Source organism: Dendrobates tinctorius, unplaced genomic scaffold, assembly GCF_039654945.1.
Source record: "Dendrobates tinctorius isolate UK_male_01 unplaced genomic scaffold, ASM3965494v1 ptg000170l, whole genome shotgun sequence".
NCBI classification, from domain to species: Eukaryota; Metazoa; Chordata; class Amphibia; order Anura; family Dendrobatidae; genus Dendrobates; species Dendrobates tinctorius.
Window position 1 is genome coordinate 1,000,071 of NW_027361837.1, and position 25,287 is coordinate 1,025,357.

A 25,287-nucleotide genomic window follows, 5' to 3' on the forward strand; every position below is an offset into this window, starting at 1 on the left:
GGAGGAGAAAAGGTTTGTCCACCAACATAGAAAAGGATTCTTTACTGTTAGGGCAGTGAGAATCTGGAATTCCCTGCCTGAGGAGGTGGTGATGGCGAACTCAGTCAAAGGGTTCAAGAGAGGCCTGGATGTCTTCCTGGAGCGTAACAATATTGTATCTTACAGTTGTTAGGTTCTTTAGAAGGACGTAGATCTGGGGATTTATTCTCACAGAATTTTATAGGCTGAACCTGATGGACTAATGTCTTTTTTCGGCCTTACTAACTATGTTACTATGTGTATCCAAAATTTTGTCCACTAGTGTAGTCGCCAGGAACAAATTTTATATCATTCATGTGCATGTAAGAGTTTATTCTGAAATATACTTACCTATAGTTTACTTATAGGGGTGTTCCTAGCTCCAAGATCCTAGCTCAATATGTGATAATAATTAGCAAATGCTTCCAAATAGAAATGTAGTATAGTTCTTCTGATTGGCTATTTCCCTTACCCCATAGTAGCTTAGATATCAATGTTTACCTGCACTAATAACTAACTTTCACTATATGAATGGTTGTAACCATTCGCTATGGTCCTTACCCCATGTGCAGGGCATTGCAGTAGCTTATGTATCCATGATTACAACGAGGGCTGTGGAGTCTGGTAAGCCAAACCTGCGACTCCGACTCCTCAATTTCCTTTCCACCGACTCCACGACTCCGACATATATTGCTTATATTTAAGTGAAAAATTTATTGTAGTACAATGTGAACATCAGACATTTAATCATGTTTATGATACAATAATCAAGACATTTAGATAGAACATAATATCTATTTATTGGAATACAACTTTAGAACACAAAAAACTGTAAAATTGTAAATATGTAATATCGATTACATATATATATACATACACAGTGTATATATATAACACTATGTAATAAACTATGTAAGTGGCAAAAAACAGTTTTCAACAAAAACATACTAAACATTTGTGCAGTCTATGAATTTGTTCTAAGAAATGGAGGCAATTCTATCAGATCCTCCTTCATAGATGACCTAAAATCTGACCCAATAATTTTAAGGCCAGAAAACAACCTCTCTACAGTAACTTGGGTTGGAGGCAAAGCCGTAGCCACATGGGCAACATCTCTAACAATTTCCAAGTATAAAGGAATTGCCTCATGCACAGTCAGTTTTGATGAACGGTTGAATTTTTCTTTTTGAGAGCAAGTGAAACATTTTGCTGAAATATGGTCAATCTTCTTGCTATAGGAGATGGAGTGAAATCTTTTTCCTTGCAGCAACGCTTTGCCTGCTCCATATCATCCAAATACTTGTCAAAGTTAAACTCCTCATCTGATGAGGATGAAGATATGGCAGCAGTAGCACTGTCAGGACTCAAGTCCTCTTGAGCCTGGCAGTCCTCCTGTAGGCCACTCATCCTAACTGCTACCTCAGTCAGAGCTTCTTTTCCTTTAGTAAGCTGTTGATCATCATTCAATATACGATGACTTGGGTCAACAAACAGCTGCCAGAAAAATTTTATTTTCCAATAGCTGTGTCTCTCTCTGTTTCATTGAAGCAGAAATGCCATTTGCGATTAAATCTCCTCTTTGTGACAGGCAAAATAGCAAGTTCTTCCACTCCCTTATAAAAATGCCAGGAGTTAAATCCTCAGCTTGCAATTTTTTAGTCACGGTAAATAGGTGATTAAGCAATTCCTTCAATTCAGCCACCTGTGTCCATTGACCCTCATTTAGGGTTACCTTAAGGTTCGCCATATCTATAAGAAACGGTATTAGCCAAGATCAAAATTGGGGGGGGCAGAACCTCATACTGTTCCGCAGAATCTCATACTGCACACCTCAGCTGCTGCAGAACCTTATTACTGCACACCCCTACACTTGAAAATAAAACCTGCACCTTAAGATGTGGTCAATGCAGTCTATTTATTCCAACTATCAATTGATGTTGATGTGTTACTGAAGACTAGCAATGCCTGTCCTGGGCATCCTTTTGGGCAGCTATGAGGTGTACCTGACTGGTGCAAAAAAAAAAAAAAGGAGTGTTAGTCTGTGTGCTACCCGGCTTTCATTCTTTTTGGTACAGATAAGATATGGATAAATGGATAGACAGATCAGATTTCTAATCTGCTTTTGCTATTGAAGCTCAAAAACCTTTCAGGTGATGCGGTTTTTTAAAAAGCTGATCTGCTTTTGCAGCTGAAAAACGTATCCTCAAAAAACGCAGCAAAAACGCTGTGTGTGAATGTAGCCTTAGATCAGGCATAGAACAGTCATTTATAGGACATTTCATAACTTTCCCAAATTCCTATGAAAAAATATTCAGCACATTCTGCATTGAACTACTGCACCCAATTTATTATATATTTTAGGAGTCGGATCATTTTATTCCGACTCCACCAAAATGAGCTCCGACTCCACAGCCCTTACAACCACTCATATAGTGACAATTAGTTGTTAGTGGTCATAACCATGGATATCTAAGCTACTGCAATGGGGTAAGCGACATAGCAAATCAAAAGAACTATGCTACATTTCTAATTAGAGGCATTTGCTAATTTTACTACAACATATTGGGATAGGATTTTTGATATGGGAATACTCGTAAAACAAAACATGTATGATAAATACCAGAGATATGCAAACTGATATTGAATGCTCAGTAATCCAAATATCACCAAAAGAATGAAACCTACTCTCTATTCCTGTGGATAGATTGGAATTAGAACTTTGATATGACTTTGGAAAGAGAGGAGACATTTGAGAATATTTCTATCTTCAGGGATGGCAAAGCAGGGAGCCTTGTAAGAACTTGGCAACTCTCCCACACTTCTGAAAGTGGTGAAAGTGTGAGAGACCACAAAGGTAATTTTAAACTCATGATAGCAGGAAATATAAGACTAAGGTACCGAAGAGGCACATAAGCTTGAAAAGACAATCATTTAGGGTTTGTAATGTATGACCAAGTTATAGTCAGCTGCCACTTTAATTTTTAGACGGCTAGACTTGAGGTTCTTCAGGCAAGACAAAAGGATGCTCAAAATTATGATGATATTAGACAAACAAGAGATGTCCCACTAATCCTTACTTATTACATGTACTGCCGTTTTGTTCATGCCCAAGACAGATCTTGGAGGCAATAGGCTTGTGGCAATGAGAAGGGGAGGATTAGACCACATAAGAAGGTATTCTTTGCCTTAGCTTTGAATGTTTATCAGTCATGCAGTTAACAGAAATTGTTGGACCATTGGCTGGAGAGAAAGATCCTGCATGAGAAGGTCTGGTAACATAGGCCGATCTCAGAAGCTCCCTACTGATTGTTGATCGAAGTAACCAAAACCCTTTTGGACAATAAGTGGCCATCATCATCTCCTTCCACGTCTTCATTAGCGTTCTTGGAACAAGAGAAGTAGAGAATGTTTAGAGAAGACATGTCAGTCAGGACTGGCATCCACTTGGAATAATTTATTGATGACCAACAGTGGAGAAGCTTGAAACAGTTCATTCTTGTGGTAAATACTTACAAGATTTGAAACCCCCACGCTAGGGCTAAAGCCCCCGTTACACACTGCGATATCGCTAGCAATATCGCTGTAAAGTCACCGATTTTGTGACGTTACAGCGATATTGCTAGCGATATCGCTGCATGTGATACTTACCTCCGACCGGCTCCCCCGCTGGTTATCGCTGATCGCGCGAGAAGCTCCTGGACCATTCCTTGTCAGCCACTTCCTGTTGGGCTTCCTGCTGTGACAACGAGCGACGCGTGGAGCCGGGCGGGAGGACGCAGGATCGCCTCGTCTGACAGGTAAGTAGCGATCCCCGTCCCCAGCGATGTCGCTAGTGAGATCTGCCTGTGTGGCAGCTCACTAGCGATTCACCAGTGATCCTGACCGCGTCATATCGCTGGTCGGGATCGCTGGTGAATCGCTAGGTGTAACGGTACCCTTAGTCTTTACTCTCTTTTCCATAAAGTCTCTTTTTAGAAGATCTTTTCTCAAATGCAATGCAGATAATGAGAATATATTATTTCCACCCCAAGAGAAAATCTGAACCACCACTGAAGAAAGCTTGTTGTTCCACCACCCTAAGGTAGGTCACAGTACACTGGCAAAATATTGGCAAGTATTACTTTGTCTGATATGGTAAGATACCTAGGAGATATCTAGGTTGGAGAGGTCTTCCTAGCTTTAACTACTAGCATCTGTCATTACCAGCTGATTATCCACTGCACATTTTTCTTGATCCAACACCATAGCTCAAAAAAATGTCTCACTCTATAGGAAGTCTATACTCATGTCCAACAAGATTTGCTTTTTGATGAATTAAGACAGGAGGAATAATTGGAAAGTTCTTGAATGGGCCAGATATAGGTGACCAATGGTTACCATGTCTGGGATGAATGCGGATGTGACATACAAACGTGGAGATATAATCTGAAATAGTGATTTCTGTACTGCAAAAGCATGGAGACACCATTCCCAGTAGCAACCATCTCAAATATTACTAGAGAAGAGGAATTAAGTGCAGGTCCCACAGCACATTTATTCCACCCCAAAAAGGAGAGATTAAAAAATAGAAAATACACTTTACCTAGCTCCGCCGACATCACTTCATGGGATGGCCAGTTTATCAAGCTCAAACTTATGAAAGTTCCTTTTTAAAGTCATGCCATCAATGTATTGCACTTTGAATAGACAAACAAAAACAGAAGGAAGCAGCACAGGGTTTGGTTGTAGCCTGTAACCACATAGATACACATAAGAGATACAGACACAAAACAGTATGACATTGCTAATGTAGGGCTACGTGGAAAGCCTCATTTCCGTTATATTAGAAGATTTAAAAAAATAATGCTCACATCACAGCTTATGTTTAATTTAAAGCTCAATATTCCAGGCTAGAAGTCAGAGTATAGCATGAAAAGCTTCCCACATGAGTTTGTATGTCTGTAATGCTACAGTCACACATTTGTGTGAAACATCTATGCGCTGCCTGATTTTTTTTTTTATGCTACATGAATCCATTTACACATACATGAAAATAACAGATCAGAGTGTGAGATCTGCAAGACTCTGAGCAGATTCTTTCCTGAGCCGATGTTGAGGATCAAAACTGAACATGTTCAACCCCTTAACGAACGCCGATACGTCATCTAACGGCGGAAGTGAATGGTCCCTATTCCTCAGTGCAGCTTTTTAACGGTGCTGAGAAATTTGGGTATAGCGCCCCCAGCGTCTGAAAATCTCCGGGGTCTCGGCTACCAGGGGTAGCTGAGGCCCTGGCGAACATGATTAGGGCAGATTTTTATGAAAAAAATAAATAAAAATAAAAGAACGATTTAAAATTAATTTATCTCCTCTGATATTATCTAGCCTAATAGAGAAAAGAAAAATGGGGTCCACCGAGCCCTCCTGATCTGTCTCAGCGTCATGTTCTTTGGGAAAAAAAGGCGGGTGCATGCACAGTGTGCCCACAGACATCTGCAAGCCAGTACCAAGAAACAATAGGGAACTTTTCCAATTGGTTCCTTTTGATCACAGAGCTAGATCACAGTGATCATTTAATCACAGAGTTCAAAATAAATAGTAAATCAAATCCCCCTGTGTCACTCTCCTAATTAGAAAAAAAAAATATAACAACATTTTTAAATAATTTTTTCCCTTCTTTGCAGTTAGGGTTATAATTGGAGTTAAAATTGTGAATTTTTTCAAAAGCAAAAAGAAAAAAAAAAAAATACTGATGACAATCTAAAGGTTATTGTTCAGTGCAAGTGCTTGCTAGTGTAGATTGCAGATTGGGGGTGTCTTGATGGCAGCAAAATATCTGAGCACCTGAAGTAAACTGGAGCAGCGAGCGTTTGCCCTCAACACTAATGACGACATATTCAATAAGACAACCTAATGTTATCAAATTCAGTGTCATACCTGTGGGTTCAATATGCTCACTATACCTCTGGGTAAAATCCTTGAGGCGTGTGGTTTCCAAAATCGGTTAACTTGTGGAGGCTTACACTGTTTAGGCACATCAGTGACTCTCCAAAGGCGAAACGGCATCCGCTCTCGATGCCAGCTACGGTAATTTTGCGTTCAAAAAGTCAAATTGCGCTCCTTCCTTCCGAGCTCTGCCATGCGCCCAAACAGTAGCTTTCCTCCACATACGGGGCATCGGTGTACTCAGAAGAAGTTGCACAACAAATTTTGTTCTCCATTTTCTCTTGTTATCCTTGTGAAAATAAAAAAAGTTTGGTTCTGAAGTAAATTTTTTGTGAAAAAAATTAAATGTTCATTTTTCCCTTTCACATTGTTTCAATTCTCGTGAAGCAACTGAAGGGTTAATAAACTTCTTGAATGTGGTTTTGAGCACCTTGCGGGGTGAAGATTTTATTATAGTGTCACTTTTGGGTATTTTCTGTCATATAGACCCCTCAATGTCTCTTCAAATGTCCCTAAAAAGTATGGTTTTGTACATTTTTTTTTGGAAAAATGAGAAGTTGCTGGTCAGCTTTTAACCCTTATAACTTCCTAAGAAAAACAAATTATGTTTCCAAAATTGTGCTGATATAAAGTAGACATGTGGGAAATGTTTTATGAACTATTTTGTGTGACCTAAATCTCCCATTTAAGGGCACAAAAATTTAAAGTTTAAAAATGCGAAATTTGTCAAATTTTCATTTTTTTTTTTTCATAAACACAATTGGTATAGAATAAATTTTACAACCATCAAGAAGGACAATGCATCACAAAAAAAACTATTATCAGAATCCCTGGGATTCGATGAAGCGATCCAGAGTTATAACCTCATAAAGTGACAGTGGTCAGAATTGTAATGGGCTCGATCACTAGGGGGTTAATGGGTTCACTACTCACAGATGTGTGAATACAGCTTAAGGGTGTGGAAGCTGCGCAATTTGTATCCCCCTCACGTATGATCAGAATGCTCTCTGGCTGTGATTTCTGCTCGATAAAGGCATGATTTGACATACAGATGCACAGCTCAGCCGCCTCTGCTCGATCAGACCATCTATTGACTCTGTGGCATGAGCACTAGGTCACTGACATTTTAGTCTAGTGATGATGGGAAGGGAAGCAAAAGACCAGAAAAAGCCATACACCTGACAAATGCTATTGAGAACTCTGCTATTAGAAGTGGAAAGGAAGAACAAAGACGAAAGAATCTAATTAATAAAAATATTGGAGAAAGAGAAACCAATCACAAACTAAAATGTTTCTATACTAATGCACAAAGCATGGGCAACAAACAAGGAGAATTGGAACTACTAACACAGGAAAAGAAATATGATGTCATTGGAATCACTGAAACTTGGTGGGACAATACACATGATTGGAATACAAGACTAGAAGGATACAACTTATTTGCAAGAAACAGACTTGATAAACGAGGAGGGGGTGTCGCATTGTGTGTTAGAAACGCGTATATCTGCACAGAGATTGAAGCTTCAGAGACTGGGAGTTCTGTGGAAACTGTTTGGGTAAGAATACAAGGACAGAACAATGGAAAGGACACCATTGTAGGCATTTACTACAGGCCGCCTGTGCAAGCTGAAGCTATGGATGAACTCTTTATGCATCAAATGGCCAAGTTCTCCAAAAAATATGACATAGTTGTCATGGGAGATTTCAACTATCCAGACATTTGTTGGGAATCTCTCTCAGGCAAAACTAACAGGTCAAGGAAATTCTTATCCTCTCTTGCTGACAACTTTATCTTCCAAAAGGTAAGGGAGAAAACAAGGGGAACTGCTACCTTGGATCTAATCCTTATAAACAGGGAGGAAATGGTTGAGGAGGTAAAAGTGGCTGGGACCCTAGGAGGTAGCGACCATGCTATTTTAGAATTTTGGATAACTAGAGGCGGAAGACCTGTGAAGACTCAGACGTCAAGGTTAGATTTCAGAAAGGCAGATTTTAAGGGATTCAGAAAGAGAATTGGAGGGATCCAATGGCTGGATATCCTTAAAGACAAAAATGTCCAGGAAGGATGGGAAATCTTGAAAAATGAAATTCTCAAAGCACAGTTGTTAACAATTCCGAAAAGAGGGAAGAATAGGAAGCAGTTAAGGAAACCAGGATGGATGAACACAGAACTTAAGCACATGCTAAAAAGGAAGAAAAAAATGTTTATAAAATGGAAAGAGGGAGGCATATCTAAAGAAGAATATAATGCTGTCTGCAGAACCTGCAGGGCACAAATCAGATTAGCTAAAGCTGAAAATGAATTGAGGCTTGCAAGAGATGTCAAAAGCAATAATAAAGGATTTTGGCGATATGTCAAAAGTAAAAGAAAAGTCAAAGATGCTATAGGATTTTTACAGGATGAAAATGATGAAATGGTAAGACAGGATGTTGAGAAGGCTGAACTTTTAAATTCCTATTTTGCATCTGTTTTCTCTCAGAAAGGAAATGTAACATCAACTGTTATTCACTGTCCTATTAAGGGAATAGAAGAATCCAGGATATCTATAAACAGAAAGATAGTGAGGAAACACTTAGCTAGCCTAAATGAATTCAAGTCTCCAGGTCCAGATGAATTACACCCCAGAGTACTGAAGGAGATAGCAGAAGAAATTTTTGAACCCCTCTCTATAATCTTTGAAAATTCTTGGAGAACAGGAGAAGTGCCAGAAGACTGGAGAAGAGCAAATGTTGTTCCTATCTTCAAAAAGGGGAAGAAGGTGGACCCAGGTAACTATAGGCCGGTGAGTCTGACTTCTATACCAGGAAAGATCTTTGAACAAATTATTAAACAACATGTATGTCAATACCTGGATAAGAATGAAGTGATTAAACAGAGTCAGCATGGGTTTGTAACTAATAAGTCATGTCAGACTAACTTAATTTCCTTCTATGACGGTATCACTGATTGGGTGGATCAAGGAAATGCTGTAGATATAGTATATCTTGACTTCAGCAAAGCATTTGACAAAGTCTCTCATACAATCCTTATTGAAAAAATGATTAAGTATGGAATGGACAAGGCAACTGTTAGGTGGATTCATAACTGGCTTAGTGATCGGACCCAAAGAGTGGTCGTAAATGGCTGCACATCCAGTTGGAAGAATGTCTCAAGTGGGGTACCACAGGGCTCTGTCCTGGGCCCTGTATTGTTCAACATCTTTATCAACGATTTAGATGAAGGAATTGAGGGTAAACTGATTAAATTTGCTGATGACACAAAGCTAGGAGGGATAGCTAATACTAGAGAAGAGAGAGAGAGGATTCAAAAAGATTTAAATAAACTGGAGAAGTGGGCAGCAACTAACAGAATGGTTTTTAACAGGGAGAAATGCAAAGTACTACATCTGGGCAATAAAAATGGAAAAAGCATATATAGAATGGGAGGAATAGGGCTAAGTGACAGCACATGTGAAAAAGACTTGGGTATACTAATAGATCACAGACTGAATATGAGTCAACAGTGTGATGCAGCAGCAAAAAAGGCAAATGCAATTCTAGGATGTATTAACAGAAGCATACAGTCTAGATCACGTGAAGTCATTATTTCCCTCTACTCCTCTTTGGTCAGACCTCATCTGGAATATTGTGTCCAGTTTTGGGCACCACATTTTAAAAAAGACATCAACAAACTGGAGCAAGTTCAGAAAAGAGCGACCAGAATGGCGACCGGTCTGCAAACCCTGTCTTATGAGGAAAGGTTGCAGGATTTGGGAATGTTTAGTTTGCAAAAGAGAAGACTGAGAGGAGACTTAATAGCTGTCTACAAATATCTAAAGGGCTGTCACATTGTAGAAGGATCAACTTTATTCTCATTTGCACAAGGAAAGACTAGAAGCAATGGGATGAAACTGAATGGGAGGAGACACAGATTAGATATTAGAAAAAACTTTTTGACAGTTAGAGTGATCAATGAGTGGAACAGGCTGCCACGAGAAGTGGTGAGTTCTCCTTCAATGGAAGTCTTCAAACAGAGGCTGGACAGACATCTGACTGGGATGATTTAGCAAATCCTGCTTTGAGCAGGGGGTTGGACCAGATGGCCCAGGAGGTCCCTTCCAACTCTACGATTCTATGATTCTATGTGACTGTGTGCATGTAGACATAACTGGCATATATCAGTTAGCTCTTGGGGCATAAGTTATTTTTAAAGGGAATCTGTCAGCAGGTTTTTGCTATTTATTCTTTTGGTTGGGGTAAAAACACTGATTTTAATGATGTGTCACTTATCAAGCTGCGGGCAGTTTACGTCTAATGAAGGTTTTATCACTAGGACATTATCATTGCTGTGACATCCGCCTCCTGTGATAAGCAGCTCACGGTCTATAGTTGATGTACACAGGAAGATGTGGTGAGGGCAGTGTCAGCTGGCTCAGCTCTGCTGCACTACTACATTTAATAACTCTGATGGAGTCACAACTACTGCACCCAGTAAACTAAGTGACACATCGCTGGATTCACGGTCTCTTTGCCTACATCATGCTCCTGAAATCACTAGTTACAAGCAAAAATCACCAATGTGAATTGAGCTGTAGAGTCACTGAATGTTCCCATGGGAAAAATTAGTTTGTATTCAAAATTGAAATTGCCAAAAGAACCTAGTAGTCAGCTGCAGGCTGCTTGCTTATAACTTAGGCACGTACATCTCAGCAACCAAGCCAATACTATCTGTTCCCCATTTTCTCTTTGGCGCCTCTCCCTTTACACAATGTTTTACATGTGTAGTACCTTCACAACTGGGTGACCACCAGTAGCCGCCTTCACAGCTCCACGACTACCTTCAGTTTCATAGTGGGCTCGGTGATGAGTCTTTGGCTGTACCTCCACCTTCAGTTCACACTGCCCATAATGGCTGGGTAAGGGCCAGTCTAAAGGAGGCAGAGACGAAGTCCTAAAGAAGAGAGTGGAGTCATTCTAAAGGCATCTGTTCACACATATACATACAATGCAGGAGAAACTGTAAAGAGGGACATGGAGAAAAAGGAAGCAAGGTTAACACATCACCACCTAATAAAAACTTGCCATGAGCAGTTCTCTCTTGTTAACTGCAATGTGTCATCAGAAGGTAACCTAGTGTTTAAAGGGGTTATCCCATGAATAGAAAAAATCCAAAGATTAATGCAAATATTTGCTCTGATTATAGCAATGAAAAGAATATATAGAATGAGTCCAGCTCACCCTGAAAATGGCGCTCCGGACGCTCCGGAGCAAGGAAACGTGCTAGTCAGATATAGCGGATCGCAAACAAGGAGAAATTCCAAATCTACAGTGTGCAGAAAACTGTATTTCATAGGAATGCAAGGGGAAAATGCCGACATCAAACGTCATGTCATAAAAACAATGTTTACTGGGTTTAATGGATTTTGGGTTTTTGGGATTTAATGGGTTTTTGGATTTTTATGAAATAAATATATACCACTATAAGAAGTATAATTTTCACCTCTTTCACCCTCTAATCACTCCTCTGCAATTTTTGGTCTCCTCTCTGCATGGGCGAACAGCAGCTTGTCCATGTGGCAAGGAAGCAACAGAATCTCCCAGGCAAGCACTGCAGTCAGCTCCTGCTCACACCATCTCCTGTCTTGCTCCACTGGCCTGCAGGGACAACACCATAGCACCTTGCACCCAACCGCAATAACACTCATTCACTACGGGATTTTTTACAGTGCTGAGGTCCTGGGTTCAAATGCCAGTAAGGACTATATCTGCAAGACGTTTCTATGTTCTCACAGAAGTACTGGAATCAGGGCTGTGGAGTTGGTGTTTATTTTGGTGGAGTCGGTATTAAATGGACCGATGCTGACACTGAAAATACAAAATAAATTGGATGCAGTAGGACAATGCAGGATGTGCTGGAAATGCTTTCATAAGAATATGGGAAACTTATGAAATGTACTATAAATGTCTGGTCTTCAGCAGTGCTCAAAAGTTTACATACCCCGGCAGAATTTTTGCTTTCTTGGCATTTTTTCAGAGAATATGAATGATAACACCAAACACCAAACCTTTTCTAAACTCACTCAGCTTTTATGCACACACACTGATTACAAGCAGACAGGTCACAGGTAAGGGCCCCGTCACACATAGCGATCTCGATGGCGAGATCGCTGCTGAGTCACAAGTTTTGTGACACAACAGCGATCTCACCAGCGAGATCGCTGTGTGTGACAGCGATTGGCCCCTCTGCCGGTATCGCTGATCGCTGTAGGAAACCGCTGGACATTTCTTTTGTCGCTGGTCACCCGCTGGCCAGCACGCATTGCTGCGTGTGACAGGCGGGAGACCAGAGATCTGCTGGTAACTAACATACACATCGGCTTTCCAAGGGACGTGCGTCCCTTAGATCAGGGCTGTGGAGTCGGTAAGCCACAGTTGCGACTCATACTCCTGGATTTTACCAGGCTCCGACTCCGGCTCCTTCATAAATGGCCAATTTATAACAACAAATTTACTGTTGTAAAATATTAAACATCGTGCTTATTCAGTTTCTCACCATCATATAAGTAATCAGACCACTTAGAGCAAAAACTACATTTATTAGAATACATTTAGAATATAGCAAATAACTTTTATAAACTTTTATAAACTGTAAGTAAATATGCAATAAACACTTTTATGCAGTTAATAAGAAGAAATCTATAAATTTGTCCTCAGAAAAAGTATTGCCTGTAGTGAGTTCATTTTCCCCTTCATTACTGAGGCCCAAGGAACTCCCTCTTCTGGTAAAGAAAGGTAGTGAGCCTGATTGTCAAACACCTGAGGCTGATGATTGTGACTGGCTGAGTGGAGTTACGGACTGGATATAAAGCTGCCGACGCCTTTCTGCCCTGCGGGTGATTTCTCTGTGGGATCCTTGGAGACCAGTCTGAATTCCTGCTCCTCCAAAGCTAAGTTTGCTGCTCGGCCTTTTTGCTTTTGTGCTTTGACTTTGTTTTTGCTTTTGTTTTTCTGGATTTCTGCCATTCCCTGCTGGGGTGTGCTGAATTCATTTAGCTCTGTCTTCTGAAAATACCTGAGTGCTGATTCAGTTTTTGAAGCCTAGCTGCTTCAGGGCCTTTTTCATATCAGCTGGTTGGCTTATGTCTTTGATAGGGTTTTGGCCGATTGCAGACAGCAGCCTTCCTGTCCTTTCCTATCTAGGTAGTTTTGGGGCCCCGTCTTTGCTCAGTCTATCTTTCTGTCTGTGTTAGTATTTTCATCTTGCTTCACCGTCATTATATGTTGGGGGCTGCCTATTGCTTTGGGGTCTGCTCTGGGGCAGTTTAGATTTCCCCTTTCTTTCTTTAGGCCTATGTATTTCTCCGGCTGTGATCGAGGGGTCTAGGGCATCGTAGGAACCCCCCACGGCTACTGCTAGTTGTGTTGATAGGTTCAGGGGTCTGCAATCTGATAGTTGCCAACTTCTCTGGTTTTCTGGACTTAGCTTGTATTTCTGCTTTTGCCTCCTATGGTGACTCATTCATAAAAATTGCCTCTGTCAGATCCTCCTTCATGGATGCCCTCAAACCTGATCTAATTATTTTGAGAGCAGAGAACAACCTCTCTACACTAACTTGTGTTGGTGGCAAAGCAGTAACCACTCGGGCAACATCTCTGACAATGTCAGGATACAGAGGAATCGCTTGTTGCACTGTTATTTTTGATGAACGGTCAAATTTCTCAATTTCTTTTAGTGCACATGAAAAATTCTGCTGAAATGTACTGGCTGTGTTCCTTGATGGGGATGACTCTTCTTCTATGCGGGAATGCTTTGCACGGTCCTTGTGATCCAAATATTTTTCGAAATTAAATTCTTCATCAGTTGATGATGAGGGTGAAGATGTGGCAGGACGACCAAATTCTTCTTGTTCCTCCTGACTGTTCTGCAACCCTTTCATCCTTACTGCTATTTCAAACAGAGCTTCTTTTCCTTTACTTAGCTGTTGATCATCTAGAAGAATCCGATGCATTGGGTCTACATAAACAGCTGCCAAAAGAATGTTATTTTGTAATAGTAGCTCCTCTCTCCGTTTCATTGATGTAGCAATGCCACTTGCAATTAACCCTCCTCTTTGGGACAGGCGAAACATCAGGTTCTTCCACTCCTTTAAGAAAATATCTGGAGTTAAGTCCTCTGCTTGTAATTTTTTAGTCACTGTAAATGGGTGCTCTAGCAATTTTTCCAGCTCAGTCACCTGATTCCACTGACTTTCATTTAGCGTCAGTTGAGGGTTAGCCATGTCTACAAGAAAGGTTTTCAGTTCAACCAAGCGCTGAATCATTAAGTAAGTACTGCCCCATCGTGTGGCTTGATCAATAATTGCCCCTTTTCCAGCACGTCTCTTCAAAATTGAGTCAACTTTAGGGGTTCTGGCAACAGTAGCCAATTTTCTCACCTTGCCAATCAGTGCAGCAGCATGTCCTTCTTGCAGACTGTCTCTTATAGCCAGCTCTAGCGTATGCACAACACAGCGCATGTGATGAATGAAAGAACATATTGACACAGTTTCAACAAGATCATCTAAACTATCATGTTGCTGTTCATCTGAAGCAACTTCAGTTTGCTCCTCAGTTACAATACTGTGTTCCTCTATTTCAAACATTTCTGTGTCTGTGGACCCAGAATGTTCTTCTAGCTGCTGGTCACCATCATTACTCTCATTCATTAGCTTAATAGTACCTATCATATTTGAAGCATTGTCAGTTACAACAGAAAGAATTTGCTATTTTTTAAGTTCATAGTCTTGCAGAACCTTTTCCACCAAGACCTGGAGAAACTCACTGGTGTGATGAGCTTTGGTGTCTTTTACTGCCAATGTCTTGGTAACTATTTCATTTTTGTCACAAACAAATCGGACATTGATGGCAAAATAGTTCACTCTGTGACGTGTGCAGGCATCCATTTTAAGAAACAGAAAGCGTTCCTTGAGAGTTTTTTTAAGTTCTTCCTTTTGTTTAAAAGCTTCTTCGATTACTAATTTTATAATACTCTCTCTCTGCAGAGAAACACCAAGCTTGCGGGCCATTTCCCCATTGACACATAAAAGCTGGTCGTGAAAATAATGAAATAGGCACACTATCCTTTACAACAAGCTCTATGATCTGTTTTTTAAATGTATCTACTGTCATTGTCACAGTAACTTTGTCACTGACAAAATATCTTGCAACTGATGGCTGCAAAGTTCTCTGCTCCTTTGTTTGGCTGGAAGAGCTGGGCACTGGTTCATTGGTTTGGATGCAGTCTTTCTCATCCACTGCTTTCAGTACTTCTGGATGAAAGCGCTGTAAATGTCTCTTTAGATTAGAAGCTCTGGTAGGAGCATTTTTATCTTTGCCTGAATATGCACTCATCTTGGCTTCACAGCATTTGTTTTCGTCTGGATCATTTGTCATACACTGACAGACATAATGTTTTCTATCTTGAGTGATGGTGAAATGTTCAAATACAGCTGATTTAATGTGATGCTTCTTTGACATTCTCAGGTTTTTAATTCTGCATTCACAATCCAAATGACAATTGTTTTTCCTAAAAACAATTGTACAAAATTATTGCCAGGTCGTACAACTGATATAGTGGTCAGTAATACTGTTATTATTCCTCATGTACTCACAGTTAACTGATGCAAAGTTTGTTGAAAGGATAATACTTCTTACAGTCTTCCTCTTCTGAGTAGCAGGCAGCTGTGAGATGCTTGGAAGACGCACACCTAGTATGATCTAGTCTAGAGGAGGAGCTTTACTACTAAGAATTTGCAACACATTTTCACTTTCAGTTTCATACATTGTAAGTAGGGGGGTTGGGGCAGCATGAGGTTAACCAAGTATAAGATTAGATAAGGGCAGTGGAGAACAGTGACACACAAGAAGAAATGTCTCTATCTCCAGCAGAACTGCTTATCACTGTTGTTCATAGTTTGATAGAACATATATATTTGAGTAACATTTATAAAATTCATATGAAAGTTCAATTATGAAATGTTAATACATTTTTTTTAAAGCTGGAGTCGGTACATTTCTACCGACTCCGACTCCAACCAAAACTAACTCCGACTCCACGACTCTGACTCCACAGCCCTGCCTTAGATACCCGATGTGTAGATACCAGCGCGCTGATGCAGGGAGCTGGTAACTAACGTACACATCGGTTATCTAAGGGACGCACGTCCCTTGGATACCCGATGTGTACGTTAGTTACCAGCTCCCTGCATCAGCGCGCTGGTAACAAACGAACACAGCGACGCCGCACGCTCGGCGTCGCTGTCCTGATCGCTGGTGAAGCTGTCTGTGTGACAGCTCACCAGCGATCACATAGCGATTCACCAGCGATCCTGACACGTTGATATCGTTGTCGGGATCGCTGGTGAGTCGCTGTGTGTGACTCCAGCTTAAGGATGTTACCTTTAGTAGCCATTCAAACCACATTGTGTCAACTTCTGCGCATGTTATCAGGCCACAATCACCAGGGGATGTGAACTTTTGATCAGGGTCATTTGGATGTTTTGGGTTGTCATTATAATTTAAAAAGAGAAAACACAGTAGTTTGACAATAAATGGCTTCACCCAACTACTAACCATGAGGGGAGAAAAAGTTTTAGTGTTATCTATACAGTATATATAAAACAGAGTGTGTGTGTGTGTGTGTGTGTGTGTGTGTGTGTGTGTGTGTGTATGTGTATGAGTCTATGTCAAGCCACAGCAACTCCACGTAGCCCCGCCCACTCCACACGCAAAGCCCCGTATAATAGCTAATATTATATACCGTATTTTTCGGATCATAAGACGCACTTTTTTCCCGAAAAAATTGGCCCATGTGTTTGTATTCAATGGGTTTCTTGTTTTTGCAAGATTAGGGAAGTTTCCACCCCTCCCTTGTGGGCCATGCACATAAAAGCAGTCTTCTACAGCATGTCCACATCGGACATTACCTGTCTGAATCCTGCTCATATAGGTACTATACACATGATCAGGTTTTTAAATACATGGGTTAGGGACTGCTCTGATGGGTATACCTTGATGTTTGGTAGAGCGGCTTAGTATACATTTTTTGCAAAAAACGTATAAACTAAATACCCTATTTCCTATTTTGTTGTCTTTTTCCTAGCACTTGCTGTTTACTGTTACTTTTTTACAGCAGAGTATTTTTATACGTTTGTTTTACTGTGTTTGTCTGTGTTTCAGTCTTCTGGTTGTGTGAACACTGTCCTACAGACTTGTTCACTGTGTGCATGGCCCATGTGTTTGTATATACAGGAGGAGACGACATACAGATATATACTATATACAGGAGGAGATGACATACAGGTATATAGTGTATACAGGAGGACATGACATACAGGTATATTCTATATACAGGAGGACATGACATACAGATATATACAGGATATATACAGGATATATACAGGAGAAGATGACATACAGATGTATACTATATACAAGAGGAGATGACATACAGGTATATACTATATACAGAGGGAGATGACATACAGGTATATACTAAACACAGGAGGATGTTACACAGGTATACACTATATACAGGAGGAGATGACAGGCATACACTATATACAGGAGGTGATGACACAGGCATACACTATATACAGGAGGTGATGACACAGGCATACACTGTATACAGGGGGAGATGACATACAGCAACAATTTATGTGCAATATAATCATTATAATTTGTTATAACTAACCACAGTTAGTTACAATGCCTGGTCAACGCCGGGCACTTCAGCCAATCATTCATATTCTCTGAAAAAAGGCCAAGAACGCAAAAATTCTGTCGGGGTATGTAAACTTTTGAGCACAACTGTATTCCTGATCAAAGGGTCTCGGCTTTTAGTTGAGATGAAGAGATGAATCTGCGCTGCCCTTTATGCACATGCTCAGTAGTGACCAGTGCTGTGGAGTTGGAATCAGGAAAATTGAGAAGCAGGAGGTTTGGCTTACTGACTCCATAGCCCTGATTGCAACAGTCATAGCACCTACATTTCATTATAAATACATTAGATGGTGGACCGATTCTAACGCATCGGGTATTCTAGAATATGCATGTAGTTTAAGTTTTAATAATAATGCAATAATGCACCCCCCAATCCTGATATGCATGGTCCGCTCACCCCCCCTACCCTGGTATGCATGGTCCCCTCACTCCCCAATCCTGATATGCATGATCCCCTCACTCCCCAATCCTGATATGCATGGTCCCCTCACCCCCAATCCTGGTAAGCATGGTACCCTCACTCCCCAATCTTGGTATGCATGATCCCCTCCCCCCCTATCCTGGTATGCATAGTCCCCTCACCCCCCCAATCCTGGTATGCATGGTCCCCTCACCCCTCCTATCCTGCCACTAAGGACTATTCAGTGGCCTTGGTGATCCTCGAGACAGTCAAGGACATTAAAGGCCATGAGGTCACTATAGTCCTGAACTTAACATGCCCGGTGATAGTAGACTGGGACTCTAGGCTGTTCTCAGACTTGTGGGAGGGGGGAGCTCCTCTACTGCAGGAGGATGGAGGCCTCTCTACTGACGGGGTGGCATACATTAAGGTAGTAAACACCTCCCAAAATGAACAGGTCAGACATCGGGGTGACCGGAGGAAGGGATGAGTCTGCCCAGCTTACTGACCTGATGTCACCTGAATTGTACCACGATATGACTGATAGTGGTGTGGTAGATGAAAAGTGTGGAGCCGACACCCAGTTAGGGAGCAGCTTTAGGTTTCACCATGTTATGAGATGTAATAATGAGGAGAACGCCCCCCCCCCCTAGAGTTGACAGCCCTAAGTTAGACGTGACCAAGGGAAATGGTGACGGATCCAACTTAGCGACATGTCGGTAAAAACAATAGAAGAAAGTATGACCTCTAGAAGTGGGGTAGCTCAAAAGAAGGGATCTGACACTAGATTGAGTGACGGTGACTCCAATATGGGCTGTGTCTCTCAGAGTGGAGAGACAGTGCAGCGATGGGGATCTGAGTAAGCGGGCAAATCCTCCAGTCGCCAAAGACGTAAAGGGCGCAAAGAGGTTGAACAAGTTGCACCCTTTGAATTTATGATTGAAGAAAAGGCGGTGTCCTGTGCTTTTGTTCAAAATATGGATTCTCTTCCAGACTGTATAAAGATGGTGGATGAATTCATGTTGCCCATAGCAACCACTAGCTTGGAGTCTGATGATCGGTCGGTAGAGAGCGCTATAGGAGAAGGAATCCTGGCGAGCGCCGGTGGAGCGAGAATCCACAAAGGTCCCAGAGAACAGACTTGTAACAGACCCACATCTGTGGTGACAGAAAAGGGTGAGATAGCTCAGTATGGTGAAGGCTCCAGAGAACCAGATGCTGAGGAGCTGGAGTGTATGAAATACTCTGAGGCTCCAGAGAATCTAGAGGTAGCTAAGGGTGACATGGTGGGACCTCAAGAGAGGGTCAAAGTCGCCAATATATAGTCCCAAGAGGAGGCCAAAGGCAGAGAGGTAGAGGAACCCGCTGAAGAGGTGACCTTGGTACCAGATGACCCTTCAGAGGATGCAAGCTCAGCTGAACCTGCCAATGAAGGAACAGGTAGAACTCTGAAGCGGCAGAGTGTGGATGGACAAGCTGCCCCATCTGAAAATATAATTAAAGAAATTATGGTGTGACACGTGTTACCCAAAAGGGAACAGGATCAGGAAATAGAGATGCTTAAAGAGACAGTAAAATAGCATGTCAAAAGAGAAAAGGTCATGAGACAAGCGGCAGAGCGCAGAGTGGATGAGCTGGAGAAGGAAGTCTCCAAGCTCAGAGGTCTCCTGGCAGTAAGCCAGTCAATGAATAAAGCAGCCTGGGAGAAGATGGAGCAACAGGTGTCTATCCTGGCCAAACATGTGGAAGCTAGTGACATTCGGGGAAGTTGGCTCTGAAAGCTGAACAAGATGGTTGTCTAATGACAACAAGAAAGAAAGACTTCTCTGTTTAAATGCTTGCTTGATGTTCCTGAAGACCTGAGAGAGGCGTGTGCCAGGGAGTCTGTGCATGAAGAATTCAAGAAGGCTGTGGGTGCGTGTAAGGTGTGCCGGACCCCAGAAACTAAGCAGCTAGTGGTACTGTCCACAAATGATGTCACAGCAAGGAGAGTAGCTATCCTGAGTGACATGCACTTGAGATGTGAACGTACAAAGTGAATGATCAGATTGAGGAATGAAGACGCTGCTAGGAGACTGGAGCAGATGAGGGAAGCTCAGTCTTGTGGAAGACATCGCTCAGTTGCCTATTCCTATGCTGAGGAAAGTCACTGAAATAAATGGTCAAACCATGCAAGAGATGGTGAGTAAGTCTGGAGTGGTGAGATTAAGAATTCCAGGTGACTATGAAGACCAGATACCCAGGGAAAAGGATGTGTTGTGAACTCATTTTCTGGTCTGCCTCTGGTTTCTGGTGAAGGAGCTGGTTGTGTTGACAGAGGAGTCGTGAGTTCTCTTTCCGGGCGCCCTCTGGTGGTGGCTGGAGGTAATGAAGCTGATCTAATTAACAGAGACCTGCCACCTGATAATGAGGACGAGGATTGGACATCTGGAGTCTCAGACTGGATTTAAGACAGCCGACTCCCTCTCCCCATGCTGGTGATTTTTTCCTGCCTCCTGAGGTTCTAGTTTCCAGTTCAGTTCCTGCCTTCGCAAGCTAAGTGTTCTCTGCTATTGTTCACACTTGATTTGGACTGGTCTATTCAGTTTTTGTGTGGTTAGCTTAGCCAGCCCCGGCTGGGGCTGTGCTGAATTTCCATTCCTATGTCTCTGCATGTGCCAGTTTGCTTTTTGTCCCTTATTAGATTGGCCTCTTTTTTGCTCTGTTCTCAGAATATGCCAGAGTGCTGATATAGTGGGAGAAGTCTAGTGACTTCAGGGTTTTTTTTGTCATCAGAAGTGTTGGACATTTTTGCAGGGTTTCTTGGCGTGATTGCAGACAGTATCTTTCCTTTCCTGTCCTTTCTAGTTAGTGTGGGCCCCATCATTTGCTCAGCCTATTTTCCTACCCGTGTTTGTGTTTTCATCTTGTCTCACCGTCAATACATGTGTGGGGGCTGTCTATTCCTTTGGGGTCTGCTCTGGGGCAGTTTAGATTTCCCCTTTTCCTGATTTAGGCTTATTTAGTCCTCCGGCTGTGACGAGGCGTCTAGAATCATCGTAGGTACGCTCCATGGCTACTGCTAGTTGTGTGGTTAGGGCCAGGGGTCTGCAATCTGCTTAGTTACCAACCTGTCTGGTTTTCTGTGACTTAGCTTGGTCTTGTTTTCCTCTTCGGTGACCCAATCATAACAGAATCACCAGCCATACCGCAGATTCTAGGGTACTAAAAAGCAGGAAAGAATTGTTAAAAAAAAAAGTCATAATTTTTTTTTATATGTATTTTTTTTCCTCTTTTTCTCTTGGGCCGTAGGAGGATTTTTTCTTTAATGGAGATTAAGCAATTGTCTGATCGTGTGGAGCAGCTTGCTGCTGAAGTGTGGGGAATTTCCACCTATCTCGCTCAGTCACATGCTGTTGAACCAAAAATCCCTACTCCTGATGTGTTTTCTGGGAATCGGTCTAAATTTTTGAATTTTAAGAATAATTATAAATTATTTCTTGCCTTGAAGCCTAACTCATCGGGAAGCTCTGTGAAGCAGGTTAAAATTGTTATCTCCTTGCTGCGCAGCGATCCCCAGGATTGGGCTTTTTCTCTGACACCTGAAAATTCTATTCTGACTAATGTGGATGCATTTTTTCAAGCCTTGGGGTTGTTGTATGAACCTAATGCTATTGATCAGGCTGAGAAAGCCCTATCGGCATTGAACCAGGGTCAGGATTCTGCAGAGTTAAACTGTCAAAAATTCCGAAAGTGGGCGGTCCTTACTATATGGAATGATGGTGGCAGCTCTCTTTCGGAAGGGTTTATCAGAGACCGTAAGAGATGTTATGGTGGGATTTCCTGTTCCCTCTGGTCTTGATGATTCTATGTCATTAGCCATTCAAGTTGTTCGGCGTTTATGTGAACGTAAAACTACACGAGAGGCGTTGCCATCTTTTGAACAAATGTCTGAACCTATGCAATGTGATAGAGTTTTGTCTAGGGCGCAACTTCAGGAGTTTAGAAGGCGTAATAAGCTGTGTTTTTTCTGTGGAGACGCCTCTCATACTATTTCTGTCTGCCCTAAACGAGAGAAACGTCTTGCACACACATTTGCTGTGGGCAGTGTACAACCTAAGTTTCCTTTGGCAATTACCCTTATCTTCTCCTTATCCACATTTTCCGCTAAGGCTTTTGCAGATTCAGGAGCAGCTTTGAATCTGATGGATTTGGACTTTGCTAAACGTTATGGTTTCCCCACGATATCGCTGCAGACGCCTATTCCTTTGAGGGGTATTGATGCTACTCCTTTGGCAGAGAATAAACCTCAGTTTTGAACCCAGGTGATAATGCGGGTCGCCCCAGACCAACAAGAAAAATGTAAATTTTTGATGCTGCACAATCTGCATGATACTATTGTTCTGGGGTTTCCCTGGTTGCAACCTCATAATACAGTTTTGGATTGGAAATCTGTGTCTGTGGTGAGTTGGGGTTGTCAGTGTGTTCTTAGTGACACTCCTGTTTTCTCCACCTCTCCTCAGTCTCATGATATTCCTGATTATTTGGCTGATTTTTCTGATGTATTTAGTGAGAGTAAATCTGCGTCTTTGCCTCCTCATAGGAGTTATGACTGTGCAATTGAGTTGATGCCTGGGTGTAAATTTCCTAAGGGGCGGCTTTTCAACTTATCAGTACCCGAACATGATGCTATGCGATCTTATATTAAGGAGTTGTTGGAGAAGGGTCATATTAGACCATCCTCTTCACCTTTAGGTGCTGGGTTTTTTTTGTGGCCAAGAAAGATGGTTCATTAAGGCCTTGTATAGACTATCGTTCCCTTAACAAAATGACTGTTAAATATCAGTACCCGTTACCCATGATTTCTGATTTATTCTCCAGTTAAAAGTGCCTGCTGGCTTACCAAGCTTGACCTCAGGGGGGCGTATAATCTTATTCTTATTCGCATCAAGCACGGGGATGAATGGAAGACGGTGTTTAATACTCCGGAGGGACATTTTGAGTAACTGGTGATGCCTTTTGGGCTCACTAATGCCCCTTCTGTCTTCCAATCCTTTATGAACGATATTTTCCAGGACTTTGTGGATAAGTTTTTGATCATCTATCTGCATGATATTTTGATCTTTTCCAGTGATTGGGATTCTCATGTGGAACATGTCCGGACTGTGTTCCGGATTTTGAGGGAGAATTCCCTGTATGTTAAGGGATCTAAATGCCTCTTTGGTGTACAGAGGATTTCATTTTTGGGATTTATTTGGTCTCCGTCAACTATTGAAATGGACCCGGCCAGGGTACAGGCCATTTATGATTGGGTTCAGCCCACTTCTTTGAAGGCTCCCCAGAAGTTTTTGGGTCTTGCTAATTTCTATCGTAAATTTATAGGTAATTTTTTTGGTATTGTCAAACCACTGAATGATCTGACCAAGAAGGGGGCTGATGTGCTGAATTGGTCTCCAGAGGCTGTCTCGGCATTTCAGAAGCTTAAGTGGAGATTCACTTCTGCTCCGGTTTTAAGGGAACCTGATGTCTCACTTCCATTTCAGGTGGAGGTAGATGCTTCTGAGATTGGTGCAGGAGCTGTTTTGTCCCAAAAAGATCCTGTAACTTCTAAAATGAATCCCTGTGCCTTCTTTTCTCGAAAGTTCTCCCCATCTGAACGCAACTATGACGTGGGGAATCGTTGGCCATGACATGGGCATTTGAAGAGTGGAGACATTGGTTGGAGGGAGCTAGACATAAAGTTGTGGTCCTCACTGACCACAAGAATCTTACTTATTTTGAGTCGGCCAAACGCTTGAATCCTAGACAGGCTAGGTGGGTCTTGTTTTTCACGCGTTTTAATTTTGTGGTCTCTTTTCTTCCGGGCACTAAGAATGTTAAGGCTGACACCCTTTCTAGGAGTTTCTTTGCTGATTCTCTTATTGTGACCGAGCCTACTACCATCCTAGGTGAGGGGGTAGATCTTTCTGCCATCTCGCCCGATGTGAGAAGTGCACTGGAGGAATTTCAGGAGGATAAACCTGAGCGTTGTCCTATGGGGAAATTGTATGTTCCTGACCAGTGGAGGAAGAGAGTGATGTCTGAAGTTCATTGCTCCGCATTGGCTGGTCATCCAGGTATTTTTGGTACCAGAGATTTGGTGAGTCAGTCTTTTAGGTGGCCTACCTTATCTCGTGATGTCAGGAATTTTGTGCAGTCCTGTGGGACTTTTTCTCGGTCTAAACCCTGTTCTCGTTCTAGTGGGTTGTTGATGCCCCTGCCGGTGCCCAAGAGGCCATGGACCCATATCTCAATGGATTTTATCTCTGATCTTCCTGTCTCTCAGAGGATGACTTATCTGGGTGATTTGTGATAGATTTTCTAAGATTGTCCATCTTGTACCACTTTCAAAGTTGCCGTCTTCCTCAGAGTTGGTGCTCTTGTTTTTACAACAAGTGGTTCGGTTGCTTGGGATTCCTGAGAACATTGTGTCGGACAGGGGAGTTCAGTTTGTTTCCAGATTCTGGAAAGCCTTTTGTTCCAATTTGGGAATTCAGTTATCTTTCTCCTCTGCGTTTCATCCTCAGACCAATGAGCAGACAGAGAACAAACCAGACTTTGGAGTCCTATTTAAGATGTTTTACATCTGTTGATCAGGATGACTGGGTCTCATTTTTGCCCTTGGCCGAATTCGCGCTGAACAATAGAGCTAGTTCTGCCACTTTGATGTCGCCCTTTTTCTGTAACTTTGGGTTTCATCCTCGATTTTCTTCAGGGCATGTGGAATCTTCGGCCTGCCCAGGTGTGGACTTGGTGGTAGAGAGAATGCAGCAGATTTGGGACCAAGTGGTGGATAAGTTGTCCCTCTCTCAGGAAAAGGCCCAGCGGTTTTCCAACCGGCATAGGACTATTGGTCCCCGGTTTAAAGTGGGTGATATGGTTTGGTTGTCGTCAAAGAATATCTCTATGAAGGTTGCGTCTCCAAAGTTCAAGCCAAGATTTATCGGACCTTACAAGATTTTGGAGATTCTTAATCCTGTTTCTTTTTGATTGGCTCTTCCAGTTACATTTAAAAACAATAACTTGTTTCATAAATCTCTGTTGAGGTTTGTTGAGCCAGTAGTTCCTATGGCGGCACCTCCTGATCTTGTATTGGTTAAAGGCAATGTGGAATATGGAGGTAGAGAAAATATTGGATTTTCGTTTGGCTAGACGGAGACTCCAGCATTTGGTCAAATGGAAGGGTT

At 42.0% G+C, this 25,287-nt stretch overlaps 1 protein-coding gene across 2 annotated transcripts in view; it reads right to left on the reverse strand.

Moving 5' to 3' along the window:
* The window catches only part of NFATC3 (nuclear factor of activated T cells 3), a 387,290-nt gene that overhangs the window by 217,730 nt on the left and 144,273 nt on the right, over positions 1-25,287 (reverse strand). For both annotated transcript variants that reach the window (XM_073550790.1, XM_073550789.1), the window contains exon 3: positions 10,711-10,873. In XM_073550790.1, coding sequence (XP_073406891.1) covers positions 10,711-10,873 — 163 coding nt within the window. The remainder of the gene's footprint in view (positions 1-10,710; positions 10,874-25,287) is intronic.